The 14310-nt window shown below is 41.5% G+C and overlaps 1 protein-coding gene across 3 annotated transcripts in view; it reads left to right on the top strand.

Moving 5' to 3' along the window:
• LOC307138158 (1-phosphatidylinositol phosphodiesterase-like) overlaps nucleotides 1-14310 on the top strand; it is a 32827-nt gene that overhangs the window by 13288 nt on the left and 5229 nt on the right. The window contains exons 1-5 of one of the 3 annotated variants that reach the window (XM_079836324.1): nucleotides 7004-7046; nucleotides 7579-7803; nucleotides 10012-10128; nucleotides 11106-11162; nucleotides 11237-11461. In XM_079836324.1, the coding sequence (XP_079692450.1) occupies nucleotides 7630-7803; nucleotides 10012-10128; nucleotides 11106-11162; nucleotides 11237-11461 (573 nt within the window). In that variant the 5' untranslated portion in view covers nucleotides 7004-7046; nucleotides 7579-7629. Of the gene's footprint in view, nucleotides 1-4878; nucleotides 6392-7003; nucleotides 7047-7578; nucleotides 7804-10011; nucleotides 10129-11105; nucleotides 11163-11236; nucleotides 11462-14310 lie in introns of those variants that run through there. The other 2 variants (XM_079836323.1, XM_079836322.1) reach the window with 2 other exon arrangements.

The following is a 14310-nucleotide window of genomic DNA, read 5'->3' as shown; positions in this document are numbered from 1 at the left end:
AGGCAAATTTGAAGTCATCCGGGACTGTCCCTGTCAAAATACAGTTATTTAAAATGTTCACCAAATCTAGACCTATAGTATCAAAGATTTGTTTTATAAATCGCGAGGGTAACACATCATGGGGAGAAAAGGTGGATTTTAGTTTTATAGTGATTTCTTTACAAGTATGCAATGAAACCAATTCAAATTCACTCCAGTGAGTAGTGGATAAAATGGTGTCTGTTGTATAATTCGTCATTGCAGAGAATTGAGCCCTGGCATTATTAACTTTATCTAGAAAGTGCTTAAGAAAGCTTTCACAAATTAAGGTGGAAGTCTCTGGGAATGTCTGCACCGGGGGATTTAAAACAGAATCAATAGTCGAAAATAAAATTTTAAAACAATGAGAATTTTTGGCAATAATTTCAGATAGACACTTCATCTTTACCGTCTTGACAGCCTTTTGAAAGTTATGCAGTGAGTCTTTTAGCATGCCATAGGATACTTGTAGTCCATCCTTCTTCCACTTACGCTTACATTGGCGACATTTCTGTCTCAGTGCCCGAATATCACCATTCATCCATGGTTGGGATTTGCGTTTCAGTTTTACAAGCTTTCGGGGTGCAATAACATCTAAAATATTACAACATCTGTTGTTGAACAGTTGCACCTGCTCATCGACATTCAAATGGGAAGAATCAGAGTCTGAAGTAAAGGGTTGATATTCCTCCAGATACATATTAGAAAATGCATCACAAGATTGAGCAGTTAGAGTACGAGACCAACATGCTCGAGTTGGTATAGTACTGGGTAGAGAAGGAAGGATAGTGTTAAACAGCACCGGTTTATGATCAGAGAAGGGAGTATCACTGATGGCAATATCAGTAGCTGATAAGCCATAAGTCAATATCAAATCTAATGTATGACCAAGACAGTGAGTGGGACCGTTTACCCATTGCACAAAGTTCAAGGAGGATATAAGATTTAAAAGGTTCTTTGCTAAAGCATTAGCTGCACAACAAACATGAATATTAAAATCACCCAAAATCAAGATGTTATCATGATAAGTCAAAATGTCTCCTAAAAAATCAGCAAATTCTTCATTAAAATTATTTGATAAAGGTGGTCGATATATTAAAATGACCAGTACAGGGCTGGAAGAATTCAAATGAATTACTTGGACTTCAAAGCTAGCAGGACTAGTGGTGGATAACAGTCTGCATTGGAGGTTATTTTTAAAAACTGTCACGAGCCCTCCTCCTCGACCAATAGGACGAGGGGTGTTAAAAAATGCAAAATCAGGGGGTACTATTTCAGAGAAAGGGCTTAAATCCCCTGATTTTATCCAGGACTCAGTCACAAAGAAGAAGTTTAGATCATTTGAAACAATAAAATCATTACAAATAAAAGTTTTGTTAACCAGGGAGCGAACATTCGCTAGAGCCATCCTGAGCTGCGGTGATTCTCGTTGAACTTGAGACGATCTGCCAAATGAGCGCAGATTAACATACTCGGCTTTCCTTCGCCGAATCCGAGGTGAATTACATCGAGGAGAGATGGCTGAGGAGTCTGGCGAGTTTGGCTGAACATCCATAGTAGAATCCCCCGTTCGCTGTCCCATCCATAGTCTCCATTCCGCTTCTGGTGCATAATAATCCAGCACAGAACGGGGAGGGCAGCCCGCAGCCAAAGCTAACTTTATCCTCGCGGCGACACCTGCCCTTTTCCCACGTCTTCTTCGGCGTCGTCTGCCTTAAGCCCTATTCGGACGGGATTAGTTTAACATGGGGAGGTGGGGGTAAAGTAATTATTACCAGAGGTTCTCTGTGATTTTAGTCCCGTCCGAATGTGCCATCTCGGTAATCATTACGGACAATGTCAGTATAGATTACGGAGACTTTTACCTTCTGTAAAAAGGTCCGGAAAAATGACCTCGGGTAATACTAATCCCGTTCGAATAGACCCGCTGTAAAAATGTACGGTAAAATTCCGTCATTTTCTGTTTAAAAGTAGTTTTTGACGCATTTTGCAAGCATGGAGCCGCTTCAAACAGCACTCGGTTGCGTTGTAGGTGGTGGGACAACTCTGTGGCAAACCTCCAGTATTTTCCGCATACCATTTAAACCAAAAAGAAGATTGAAAGCACTTATAAGAGGCACAACACTTCTTTTAGCATTACTTTAGAATATTTTTTAATATTCATATAATATAAAAATGTTATTTAAGATTTTTTTAATATTCCGAGATTAAACACAGCGTTTCCTCCCTGCTCCAGTTTCGCGTTTTTCTTGTTGGCGTGTTTGCTCACGTGATAACAGGAAGCAACGTCATATGACAAGGAGGTTACTGTGGTACGTAAAGCGAGTTACCCCTCCCACTTCTGCTAGTTTTACTGAGATGTCTTATCCCGTGCGAATTGGCCATTAACATTACAGACGTCCTGAGGTAAAATTACTTTACCCCCACCTCCCCATGTTAAACTAATCCCGTCCGAATAGGGCTTAAGACATTGAAGATTTGCCACCTCCGATATTCAGGGAGGCAAGAGGAGTCCGGTTGTGAGTAAAAATTAAAATTATCAGTTTCAGAGGAAGTCACATGCTTGGGCATAGATTGGTAAATGTCGATCAATTGTTGACGGTCATAAACAATAAGAGAGTGGCAGTAGTGTGACGCAGGAAACAATAAAAACGATAAAAACATGACAGATAACACAGAGAGTAGACGGCATGCCACACACACCGGCGCCATCTTTACGCGTTTTTGCTGAACTGTTGTAGTTACTAGCATATACTTCAGGTTATTCGTTTATTTCTAGTCGGAGGGACTGTCACTCATGTCACAAAGTTAGTAACTTTAGTAAATTATGGATCAGCGCTGACTCGAGACGCGAACCATTTAGAACAATTCAGTCCGATTTTGTTGGTGAATTGGTTCGACCGGTTCACTAAAAAGAACCAGTTCAAAAGAACGATTCATTCGCAAACAGGACATCACTAATGGACCAGAGACGGAGCGATTGCTAACAAAGTTATATTGTAACTACTGAGTTGTGAGAGCGCTGTCAGCATAAGTTTATTTTGTTTGTATCTGAGAGTTCTGAATAAACACGAGTACCAGTCATGCCGAGCCCGTCTTCCTCCTTATTCTACCAACTTTGTAACACATGTAATGTACCATTACAGCTGTCGAGATGAACGAGTTATGAGTAAGTGTTAATTATAGCATTATTTTTAGATATTTTCCTATCATATGAAAAGCGTCAGTGACGCGCATTGAGTACACAGCGCAAACAAAGACACAACAGCAGTAATCGAATGTAATCCAGTTTATTGTGGGGATAGCTGGCTAGCCTAGCCCGGATACCCTCACGCTTACCCCCCTTCTGCTTAATCTTCCGCTTTGGGCCACATGCAGTACTGGGGGTCGGTGATGTTGAAGGCCGACCGGTCAGTGCAGCCCGAGCTTCAGTGTGCGTGAGGTTTATCTCTAACGATGTGGCTCTGCCGATGTTGAGCAGAAACTCATGACTGTATGCACATTGTAGAACAGATAGACGTGACGAGGACGTACAAAAACACTGACTCACAAGATAGAAAACACGAAAACACCGTTCTGTCGGGAGAGAGAGAAGCCGCAGCGTGTGCACGAATAATAAAGTTCTGTGTAAACTTGAATAATTATCTACACATCAGAAATCACTGATCACAGATCAGAAGGAACTGAAAAAAGACTTCCAAACACTGAGAAACTGCCAGCATTCACTCGTTCACAAGCCATGATCTCTCAAGGACAAACAAATATGGCGCTCGTATGGGCGTGCCAAATTCTCTGGGCGGAGGAAAAGGAGGTAACCATTCCTGTTATGATGTCATAACAGGAAAATTCAAGATCAGCTCGTCTGAGTTGTCATTTTCTCAAAGGCAGAGAAAGACAGCCAGAACTCGGTTTACACCGATCAAAATTTCTAGCCACTTGGTGACAATATTCAGGCTAGGGGAACTCATATTAATGTTGAAAAACCTCATAAAATGAAAATTTCATGCCATGGGACCTTTAAACATGATTGAATACCAACATCAAAGCCAGCCAACATCCGAAGAGTCTTTAGTTTTATCATATTTATAAAAGACAGATACGCTGTACCAATTATTTCCGAAAACAGCCGAACTCTTGGAGGTGTGTAGTGGGTGGAGCTAAAGAGTCACGAGCAAATGCACACCTATGAAACACACACACTCAATACATCATGGCATTATCCCTGGATAACTTTCGATTCACTATACGTTCGTGTTGTTTACATTATGCACTTACTCGCCGATTGCCAAAAAAACACAGACATTTAATGTAGTTTCACTCACCGCCTGCGGTTTCGACTCGTTACCGGGAACAAACAAACACACTTGCAGAACTCCATTACTGCTCCGGAAAAACAAACTGCATCCACTGTTTCCTTAACACTGGGTTATTTGGGAAGCTGAACAAGGTTATCTTTCCCTCACAACCAAAAACACACTTCTTTAGTGGCATGGGCAGCACACATCCATCCGGGAGAAGAGCCCATACAAGGAATTCTGCCCTTTATGACGTCATACAGGGCTATACTCGAAAAAAAAAAAAAACCTTTCTGAAACTGGTTCGAATCCTGAAGAAGTGTATTTGGCACAGAAATATTCTGTCATAAGTCCAACAAATTTTTTAAAATTTTGTCCATGTTTAGCATGAGAATCCAACTCTTTAACAGTGTAAACAAGTCAGAATGCATGAAATAGTATTAGTCCCCCCCTTTAATTTGCGTGTCATCAGTAGATCATGTGCAGAAATTTCCACCCCCATGTGTTTAATAAATCTGGCCCATAGTTGGTGATGAAGAACTGATATTCTGATTTTGTTCCACAGACTGCACACGAGTAGTCAACAAAAACAAGTGTTTAATGATGAGGAGACACTCGAGATCCCTGAAAATGCCTGGATGAAAACTCTGAATGATGACACATTAATTTCTGACATCACTATTCCTGGTACCCATGACTCCTTGGCTCTTCATGGAGGACCATTAGCAGAATGTCAGGAATGGTCACTAGAGGACCAGTTAATGGCCGGGATACGCTACTTCGACTTGAGAGTGTCTGGCTTTGAATTAATAATTATGCATGGACCGATTTACCAATTTACATCATTGCCAGAAGTTCTCAGCACAATCAGGAAATTTCTGAAAAAAGCTAAATTCCAAAATGAGGTAGTGCTTGTCAGAATTAAGCCCATTTTCCCGAAGGAAAAAGTTCAGAATTTAGTTGAAAACATGATTAAAAATAATAATAACGATATCTGGGTTAAGCCGTCAATTCCAAAGATTAAGGATGTAAGAGGAAAGATAGTTTTTGTTCAGAAAAACAGCTTTAAGCTGGGTATTACTTTGTCTGAAACTGACAAAAAAGGAGACTATAAAGTAGCTAAAGTTACAGTCAAAGAGGAAAGGATTAAACGGCACCTGGAAGAAGCTGCTAAGAAATGTAGAACAGGTGCTGCTCTTAGTCTGAGCTACTCAAGTGGCACGAGCTTAGGAACATATATGATTTTTCGTTTATTACCAAAACAATTGGCAGAGAAAATAAATCCTTGGTTGTATGGTCATCTTGAAGAGGAATTAAAAAAGAATCCCAAGCCTTGTTTTGGGATCATAGCCATGGACTTTCCAGGAATTAAGTTGATTGAAATGGTCATCAAATTCAATACCTTCAGTCCCAACTTTCCCCCTCCCATGGGTTTATCAAGAAATTAATGTTCTCATTGCTTTCATTAGATAATTGAGAAATTTTAAACTGGCAAATTATATAAAAGCAACATTTTATTGTCTTATAGGTTTGGAACAACATTAGCACAAGTAAATTATGACAATTTTTTTAATTTTGGGGTAAAAACAAAATTAGGCATGGGCAAAACATCTATGGCTCAACAACTACCAGAAGTTTCAATATTGTTTAATTTGTGATTAATTTATGATCTAATTAATTTTTTTTTGATTAATGTTTTTCTTCATAATTTCTTTCTTCACAAAAACAACCCCCAACAACAGCTGTTAATGTGATATATTGAATAGGCCTACAAGTTGTTTAGCTACGTTTGTACAATTTTTTTTTCTTTTTCTTAATCTTATTCTGCTTGTAAAGAATACAAGATTTGATTGTCACTGTCATTTGAAAATACTGCATATGGAAAATGTTTGAAGTTGTCCATGTTTATAGTCATTGCTATGCAAAGAAGTTGAATACATGTGTTGATAATGTAAGGTGTGCTGAACTGTTGTAATGTGCATATGCTTTTATTGTTTGATTTGTATAGCCTACAGCAACGGGAAGCCGTCCCAGCTGTCACTTCTTTACATCAATAAACGTATAAACACAAAATCTGGAAAATAATGGCATACGATGTCAATTACTGTGGGTCATTTTAATACTCTTAACTGACTGATGTGTACGATAATTATTTCTCAACTAAATTGCAATGCTTGGCTAATTAGCTTCAAGTCAGCATGAACTCATAATTAGGTGAACAGAGCAATATTTATAATAAATAAACAGGATGCATTCGACTCCAAATACATGAAAAAAGTTTCTTAACACGTTCATAATTTGCAATGTAGTACCAATGTATAAATTTAAGCTATTTTGACAACTTGGAAACGTTACATAGCCTAATAGCAATAAACATCAGATAGGCTAGATGGCGCTGTTTGAACGTATACAATAATCAATTATTTACAGTGCATTTCAAATTCGCCCTAAAACCATTACATTTTTCTTTTATGATTAAACATTGTGGAGTGAGAGTAACATTTGTCACTATTAACAATAACAACATTGCTTAGCCTACATCTCCCATATTAAACACTTATTATTTAAGTCATCATGAACAACATTCCTGTTATATGCCTAACGTTACTTAAAGTTGAACGCCATGAGGAAGTCACTGCCGGAAAAACAAAACAAAACTCCGCCTTAAAAAAAACGCAGAGAGTTGTGCCATCTTTATTCTGGATTGAGACTCTCATAGACGTGCCATACAAGGTGAGTTTGAGTTAACACAGCATTTATATAGCCTACATATACATAATTAACAGTGATATAATGATATAATCATAATAAGGACAATTATTTTAATATTAATGAAAAGACTCACATAGACGTGCCATATAGGCTAAGGTGAGTTTGAGACTTTGTGTTAACACTGTGTTTCTTAAGATAATTAACAATAATATAATGAACTTAAAAACAAAGACCATTTTAATATTAATGAACAAACGGTGTATGGTTAAACAGCCTGCAGTACCACCACAACTTCCTTATAGGAAACATAAGCTGTTGGACTTTTGCGGTTTCCTCCTCCTAATGTTGATTCAGGTCTAAATTAGTTTCAGTAATTAAACACATATATCTAGTGTATTTACATACTATCATTATAAATTATATAATATTTAGTTGAGTCTATTTAAAGTGATAAATGTCAATGCTTTGTATCCTCCTAACCTGATATAATGAATTTATGTACATTCAAAAATGATGAGTTGTAATCTTTTGTTTCCCTTATTGTTTAATGCAGTAAACAGGAGGATCAGCCATTGTTACCTGTGGGAAGACTTCTATCTCCAGCATGTCTCTGACAGTGTCTCAGGGTGAGGGTTTGACGGTCATCACCGTCACCTCAAACCCAAAGAGCAAATGGCCCATTCTGTGTCAGATTCTGGGTTTTCTGTGCTACAGTCCAGCGTGTTCAGTATCTCAGGGTATGAAAGGAAAGCTGACAAACATCCATACAGCTCTTGGGGTGAGTCAGAAACTTACTTTAATTGCAAAACATCTGTGTGATTTTCAGGCTGTCATTTTAGGCTACTTTGGATAGATTTTATTTTAATTTTTATTTAGAATGAGCCAGGATTAGGCCTTAGTTCAAGTAGGGCATTTTAGTAGCTTTTTAAATGTGCATTAGAAAAAAAAAACATTACTGGTGAGCAATGGCACTAATATATTTTAAGATTGGTCAATGCAAATTGTTTCAGTTAAGACAACTCAAACATGCATTTTAGTCTGGGACTAGGCTTAAAGCGATAGTTCACCCAAAAATGAAACTTATATGGGGGATTTACTCACCCCAAGCCATCCTAGGTGTATATGACTTTCTTATTTCAGCTGAACACAATCTGAGTTGTCTGTAAAGCTGGGGGTAGAAAAGATACGTAAGATTTAAGATGCTTAAAAATGTTTTACAACATTTCACAATTTGGTTGCATTTGGTTTTGTCATTACAATGTATTAGAAACATTTTAAAAACCACTATATCTAACGAAAACATGACATGCAGATCAAAATTATAAGTACCAAGCTACAATATTTAGAAAAGTTACATTTTAGTTGCAAATATATTTATGCAAGTGTAAGGCCCACCCAATCGGCCCAACGGCGGTTTCCGATTAGGTGAAGGTTTCTTGTGCGTTCTGTCTTTTCAGCGTGGCAAAGTAAACCTCGAATGTAGGTTGGAATGCCAATTGGTTATTGGTCATTTATATGATAAATTATCTAGACATTTGATTATTCTATTTAACTCTTTACTCTTATTGTAGACACTCATTCGGATACTAATGTCGCTTAGGGTCTCACGCCGGCCGTTTTACGCAGATCCCACAATCACAAACTCGACAGTCTTGGTCATTGGACAGAGGTAATTGACAATACTGCTTAGTGGGCCACTCTCATGCTTGCTCTTCTCTAAAATTATTTTGTTTAGTCCCCATAGATCTGTATGCACTTTAATTAAAGTAACATTATCTCTAGTCAGAGGTCATGGCCACTACTACAGATATAAGCCGACCAACATTGCTTTCTTTGATAGTAGTTTTGGTTTGGTCATGCCATGGTTTCCCACATACACTTAGATAGAGTAACATTACCTTAAACAAAGGTAAGGCTCACATTGATCAAGCAACATCCTTTTGTCCTAAATGGAAATTCCCTTTATAATGCCAAGTGTTATCTCAGTGGGCGTGCCCATAGGCTCCATTCAAAACTGGACTTTAGTCCGTTACTAACCTGATGCTGAATTGCTGTAACAATGGAAACAACGTAATCTACTAAAGTCAATAATTTCAGAGTAAGTCTGCTGAATCAAGTGAAACAATTTATTATTAGTCAGGTAAATGTATCGTGCCAATTACATAATAATAACATCAAATGCTCAGAGATAATGAGCATATATAAATGAGCAAGTATACATAATGCTGAGTATCTGAAAGACATGATCTGACAACAAATCGCGCCCTGAGCCTCCTGCAACATCTCTTTAAATACTCAGACCAAGACAGAAACCTCTTTCAAATGGAAACATGGGCTAGCAATGGGAATTTGCATTACTCAAGTTTCCAGATCTGGGTAGTTTATATCTTACTGAGGACAGAAGATCATTTGCACGAAAGACCCCGTGAAAAGGGACACACACACCACAGTTAGCAAAGTATCTAAACTCTTAAAACATTTATCACCTTTTGGTTTACTTCTGTGGGGATGGGACCTTTGTACCTGTCACACATTTCAAATGATACCCAACATGTATAATACTGAATATCCTAGTACTTGTTCACATTAATCCATATATAGATTTTGGGTGAATTTCAGGTAATCTCAACATGTGGAGAGGAGAGATGGGGTGAAGGGAATGAGATGTACATTAAGACAATATTGAGGTGTGATTGCGTCTCGGATGGGGATGCTAATTTTGCCCAAGAGAGTTCAAATGTTCATTTTCTTTGTTTTCTCAGAGAGTAGCCCTCTTTTTCGGTTCTTCCAGTTTATCCAGTCTTACACAAGCAAATTAAATTTATTCAAACAATATACATTATTTTGGAAAAGTTGTGAAGCTGTCCACACTGAAAGCCAAAATTTGATTGGTTTGCTTACAATGTCATAGTGCCAGCTAGGTATATTCTTATTTTAAGATTCTTGATAGCTGGTGGCATAAAAATATTGTTCTCTTGTTCCGTAGACTGTGCAGATGATAGTTGGTGTCCTCAATATTGTGGTGGGGATCATGTTTATGTGCCTTGAGTTAGGCTGGAACATGTATATGATGGCCATGGGACCCTTTTGGCTCGGTAGTATGGTAAGTCTTGGGTCTCATTTTGTATCATTCATTTGATTTATTACACATCTAACTAGGGATCGACCAATATGGATTTTTTAGTGCCGATGCCGATACAGATTTTTTTTTCATCAGCCTTAGCCGATGACCGATACGGGCTGCCGATTTTCTTGAGCCGATATTTGGAGCCGATACTGCTCTTGCTCCCTCAATTTACATCATAACAATGACAATGATCATGATGATAACAATTTAAAATTTACAATTTAAAAAAAGGAACATTTATTGAACTAAAAAAAACTATATTTAAAAAATAGTAAAAACAGGTGAGGTAGAACAAGAAAAAAAGAGTTCAGTGGTGAAAATAAATTCTGAAAATAAATATTTAAGCATAAATAAAATAATTACACTATTGCACACAGTATCAACAAGCAAGCAGCATAATAAAGTGCACACTGACTGTACTATACTTAATTTTAAAACTATTTGCAACCTAGTCATTTAATGGTTACACTCTAAAAAATGCCATGTTAAAAATAACCCAAGTTGGGTTGAATATGGACTAACCCAGCAACTGGGTTGTTTTGACCCAGTGGTTGGGTTAAATGTTTGCTTAAAACAACCCAATTGCTGGGTTAAAAAAACCCAATTGATGTGTTAGTCCATTTTCAACCCAACTTGGGTTATTTTTAACCCAGCATTTTTTAGAGTGTAGGTGCACTTAACTTAATCTCACCAGCGGTAATTCAGGAAAAAATCTCCCAATGCTCCACGTGAAACTTCAGTCTTTCGACCTTTTACCATCGTGTCAATTCTCAATTGATTTTGATTAATATGCGCGAGGGAGGGAGAGCAAGACAGTTTGAAGACGGCGAGAGCTGCTTGTGGACGCCTGTCTGTAAATAATGCAGGGAAAAAAATATTGGTGAACGCAGCACCCTTGTATCGGCCGATGCCATTTGAAAGACAATACATGTTTTTGTTTGTTTGTCTTTTAGTTCCTTGTAACTGGAATCGTGTGTATTCTCGCAGCTAAGTTTCCCACTTCTTGTCTGGTAAGTTTCTATCAAAGAGATCTTTATACTTTTTACAATATATGCGGTATAGTTATATTGTTTGTGTTTTACAGCTGGTCATCGGAATAATTCTGCATGTAGTCTGTGCAGCACTGGCTATCACGGGTGTTGTGTTGTATTCATTGGACCTTGCAAAGGATCATGATGGATACTACATGGATTGTTCCGAGCGCTACAATTATTATTCAGGCTATTCACGCAATGATCGTTCTAGAACGCCTTCCCCTGAAGAGAGAAGGGCAACGGAGACCTGTCTGTACTACAAGAATCTCACTGAGGTAATGATTCTTTAGATGGTAGTAAGACAAGTTACTGTTCATCAAATATTCTTCCAAACGTATTTCCAAAAAAGGCAAAAATAAAATGTTTGGTCACTTCTTTCCATGCAATGCCAAGTTCCAAAATGACAAAACACACCATAAAAGTGCCTCATATATGATGCGCTATAATCCAGGTTTTGGGAATTTTGCAGTCTTTATGGATGATTTTCCTTTTAATAAGTAGACACAAAAAAGTCCAAAGTCCCTTTCAAGGAAAGTCTGTTTACTCGGTGGCCATATTAGTAACTCTGAGCAACTATAGAGAGCAACAGTGCCTGTTCACTTTTTCAGTGGCGCTAGCTCCAGAAGTATTTTTTTCCTTTCATTTCTCACATATTGATTTTTAAAAAGTGTTTGTTAAAGCGTTATAAAGCCATGAATCATGTATTTGAAAAGCATACAAAAGTACAAAGGTACAAGACTTAACGTCTTTAGTGAGGGAAAGAACTACAATCCCATGAAGCATTGAGAGCAGCATGATCAAATGAAAAACAATGGAGAAATATAAACTGTCACGGGGTGAGGAATCACACGACAAGGCAGGTGGAGTGAAAAGGCCCCGGAGGGTGGGTTTTATTTACAGTGCTCGTGATAAACGTGAAAACAGTTCGTGAGCCGGTGTGTGATGGCTGGTGAATCCTCGTCCCGTGTGGTGCTCGATCCTGGTGAAAGTGGGTGTCCCAAACGTGCTCCAGTGAAGTGGGCTGTCGGTCACTCGCTGCTTTCTAGGAGAACAAAGAGAGAGGTTAGTCCAGCAGTACATTCAGCTCGAGACCAGAGTCTGTCTGTATGCTCAGCCGTAGCTGCTTTTGTGTCTCCGAGCTGATGCGGTGCAGCTGTGACCGATCAGCCCATGGTGATGACGTGCAGGTGTGTTGTTGCCAGGGCGACGCTGATTCCTCTGGGTGGACACGTCACATTCCCCCCCCCTAAGCGTCGATCTGGTCCTGTGGACATATGGAGACAGTAGGGGTGAAACAAAGGGAGGGTGGGGAATGACCCCTGACAGACCTGCATAAGCTGTCCATATCCTCGAGAGGCCGTCGGCGTTCGCGTTGGCGGCCCCGGCCCGATGACGTACCTCAAAGTGGAAGTCCTGGAGCGCTAGGAACCAGCGAGTCACCCTGGCGTTGGTGTCCTTGGCGCGGGCCATCCACTGTAGGGGCGCATGGTCGGTGACCAGGGTGAACTTGCGGCCTAGCAGATAGTACCTCAGCTCCAGGACTGCCCACTTGATGGCCAGGGCCTCTCTCTCGACGGCGGCGTACCTCGTCTCAGCCGGGGACAGCTTCCTGCTGATGTAGACGATCGGATGCTCCTCGCCTTCCTGGATTTGGGACAGGACGGCTCCCAGTCCTGTGTCGGAAGCATCCGTCTGCAGCAGGAAGGGGCAACCGAAGTCTGGAGCGCGGAGTACCGGCGACGACGTCAGGGCTGTCTTGACCCGGGCGAAAGCCTCTTCGAGGGTTGGGGTCCAGCAGACTTTCTCCGGCTGCCCCTTCCTGGTCAGGTCTGTCAGGGGGGCGGCTAGAGAGGAGAAGTTGGGGATAAAGCATCGGTAATACCCTGCCAACCCCAAAAAGGCCCGTACCTGGGTCTTCGTCTGCGGTCTTGGGGCGGAGTGGATGGCCTCAACTTTCTTCTCCTGGGGCTGGATGAGACCCCTTCCGACTCGGAAACCCAGGTACTTGGCCTCGGAGAGGGCGAGGTGACATTTGCGGGGGTTGGCAGTGAGTCCAGCCCGCCGGAGCTCCGAAAGCACCCTCCGCAGACGTTCCAGGTGGTCTTCCCATGCCTCGGAATGGATGACGACATCATCTATGTAGGCCGCCGCGTAGGCCTGGTGGGGCCGTAAGATGATGTCCATCATCCGCTGGAAGGTCGCTGGGGCCCCGTGCAGGCCGAAGGGAAGGGTCCGGTACTGCCAGTGGCCACTGGGGGTCGAGAAAGCAGTCTTGGGTTTAGCGGATTCAGAGAGTGGTACCTGCCAATAGCCTTTGGTGAGGTCCAAGGTGCTGATGTACCGGGCCCTCCCCAACCGGTCCAGCAGCTCGTCGACCCGAGGCATGGGGTACCCGTCGAATTCGGAGACTTCGTTCAGGCGTCGGAAGTCGTTGCAAAAGCGGAGGGTGCCATCCGGCTTTGGGACCATCACGATGGGGCTGGACCACGGGCTCCGGGATGGTTCGATTACCCCCAACTTCAGCATTTGTTGGATCTCTTCCTCAATAGCCTGCCGACGTGCCTCCGGGACACGGTAGGGCCGTTGCCGGACGATGACTCCTGGCGAGGTTCGGACGTCGTGCTGTACCACGTTGGTCTGCCCGGGCTGGGTCGAGAACACATCCTGGAACTGACTGACCAGGTGTTGCAGCTCCGCCTTCTGGGCAGCCGAAAGGTGGGGGTTGACGTCTACAACCACGGGATCGGTGATACACAAGGCTGCTACCTGGTCCCGGGTCCCCACCCACTTCTTCAGGAGGTTTATGTGGTAGAGTTGCTCTGCCTGCCGCCGTCCCGGCTGCCTCAGACGATAGGTGACTGGCCCAATCCTTTCAATCACGGTATAGGGTCCCTTCCAGGTGGCCAGGAACTTGCAGGCAGAGCTGGGGACCAGGACCATGACGCGGTCTCCCGGCTGGAACTCCCGTGGTTGGGCTGCCCGGTCGTACCGGCGTTGCTGCGCCTGTTGAGCCTTGCTGAGGTGTTCCCGGACTAATGGCATCACCCGGTCGATCCGGTCCCTCATCTGGCGGACGTGCTCGATGAGGGTGCGATGAGGGGCAGGCTGCTGCTCCCAAGCTTCT

This window comes from Gobio gobio (genome assembly GCF_949357685.1).
Source record: "Gobio gobio genome assembly, chromosome: 15".
NCBI classification, from domain to species: Eukaryota; Metazoa; Chordata; class Actinopteri; order Cypriniformes; family Gobionidae; genus Gobio; species Gobio gobio.
Note: the sequence above shows the minus strand (reverse complement) of the source record. Positions and strands in the feature narration are given on the sequence as shown.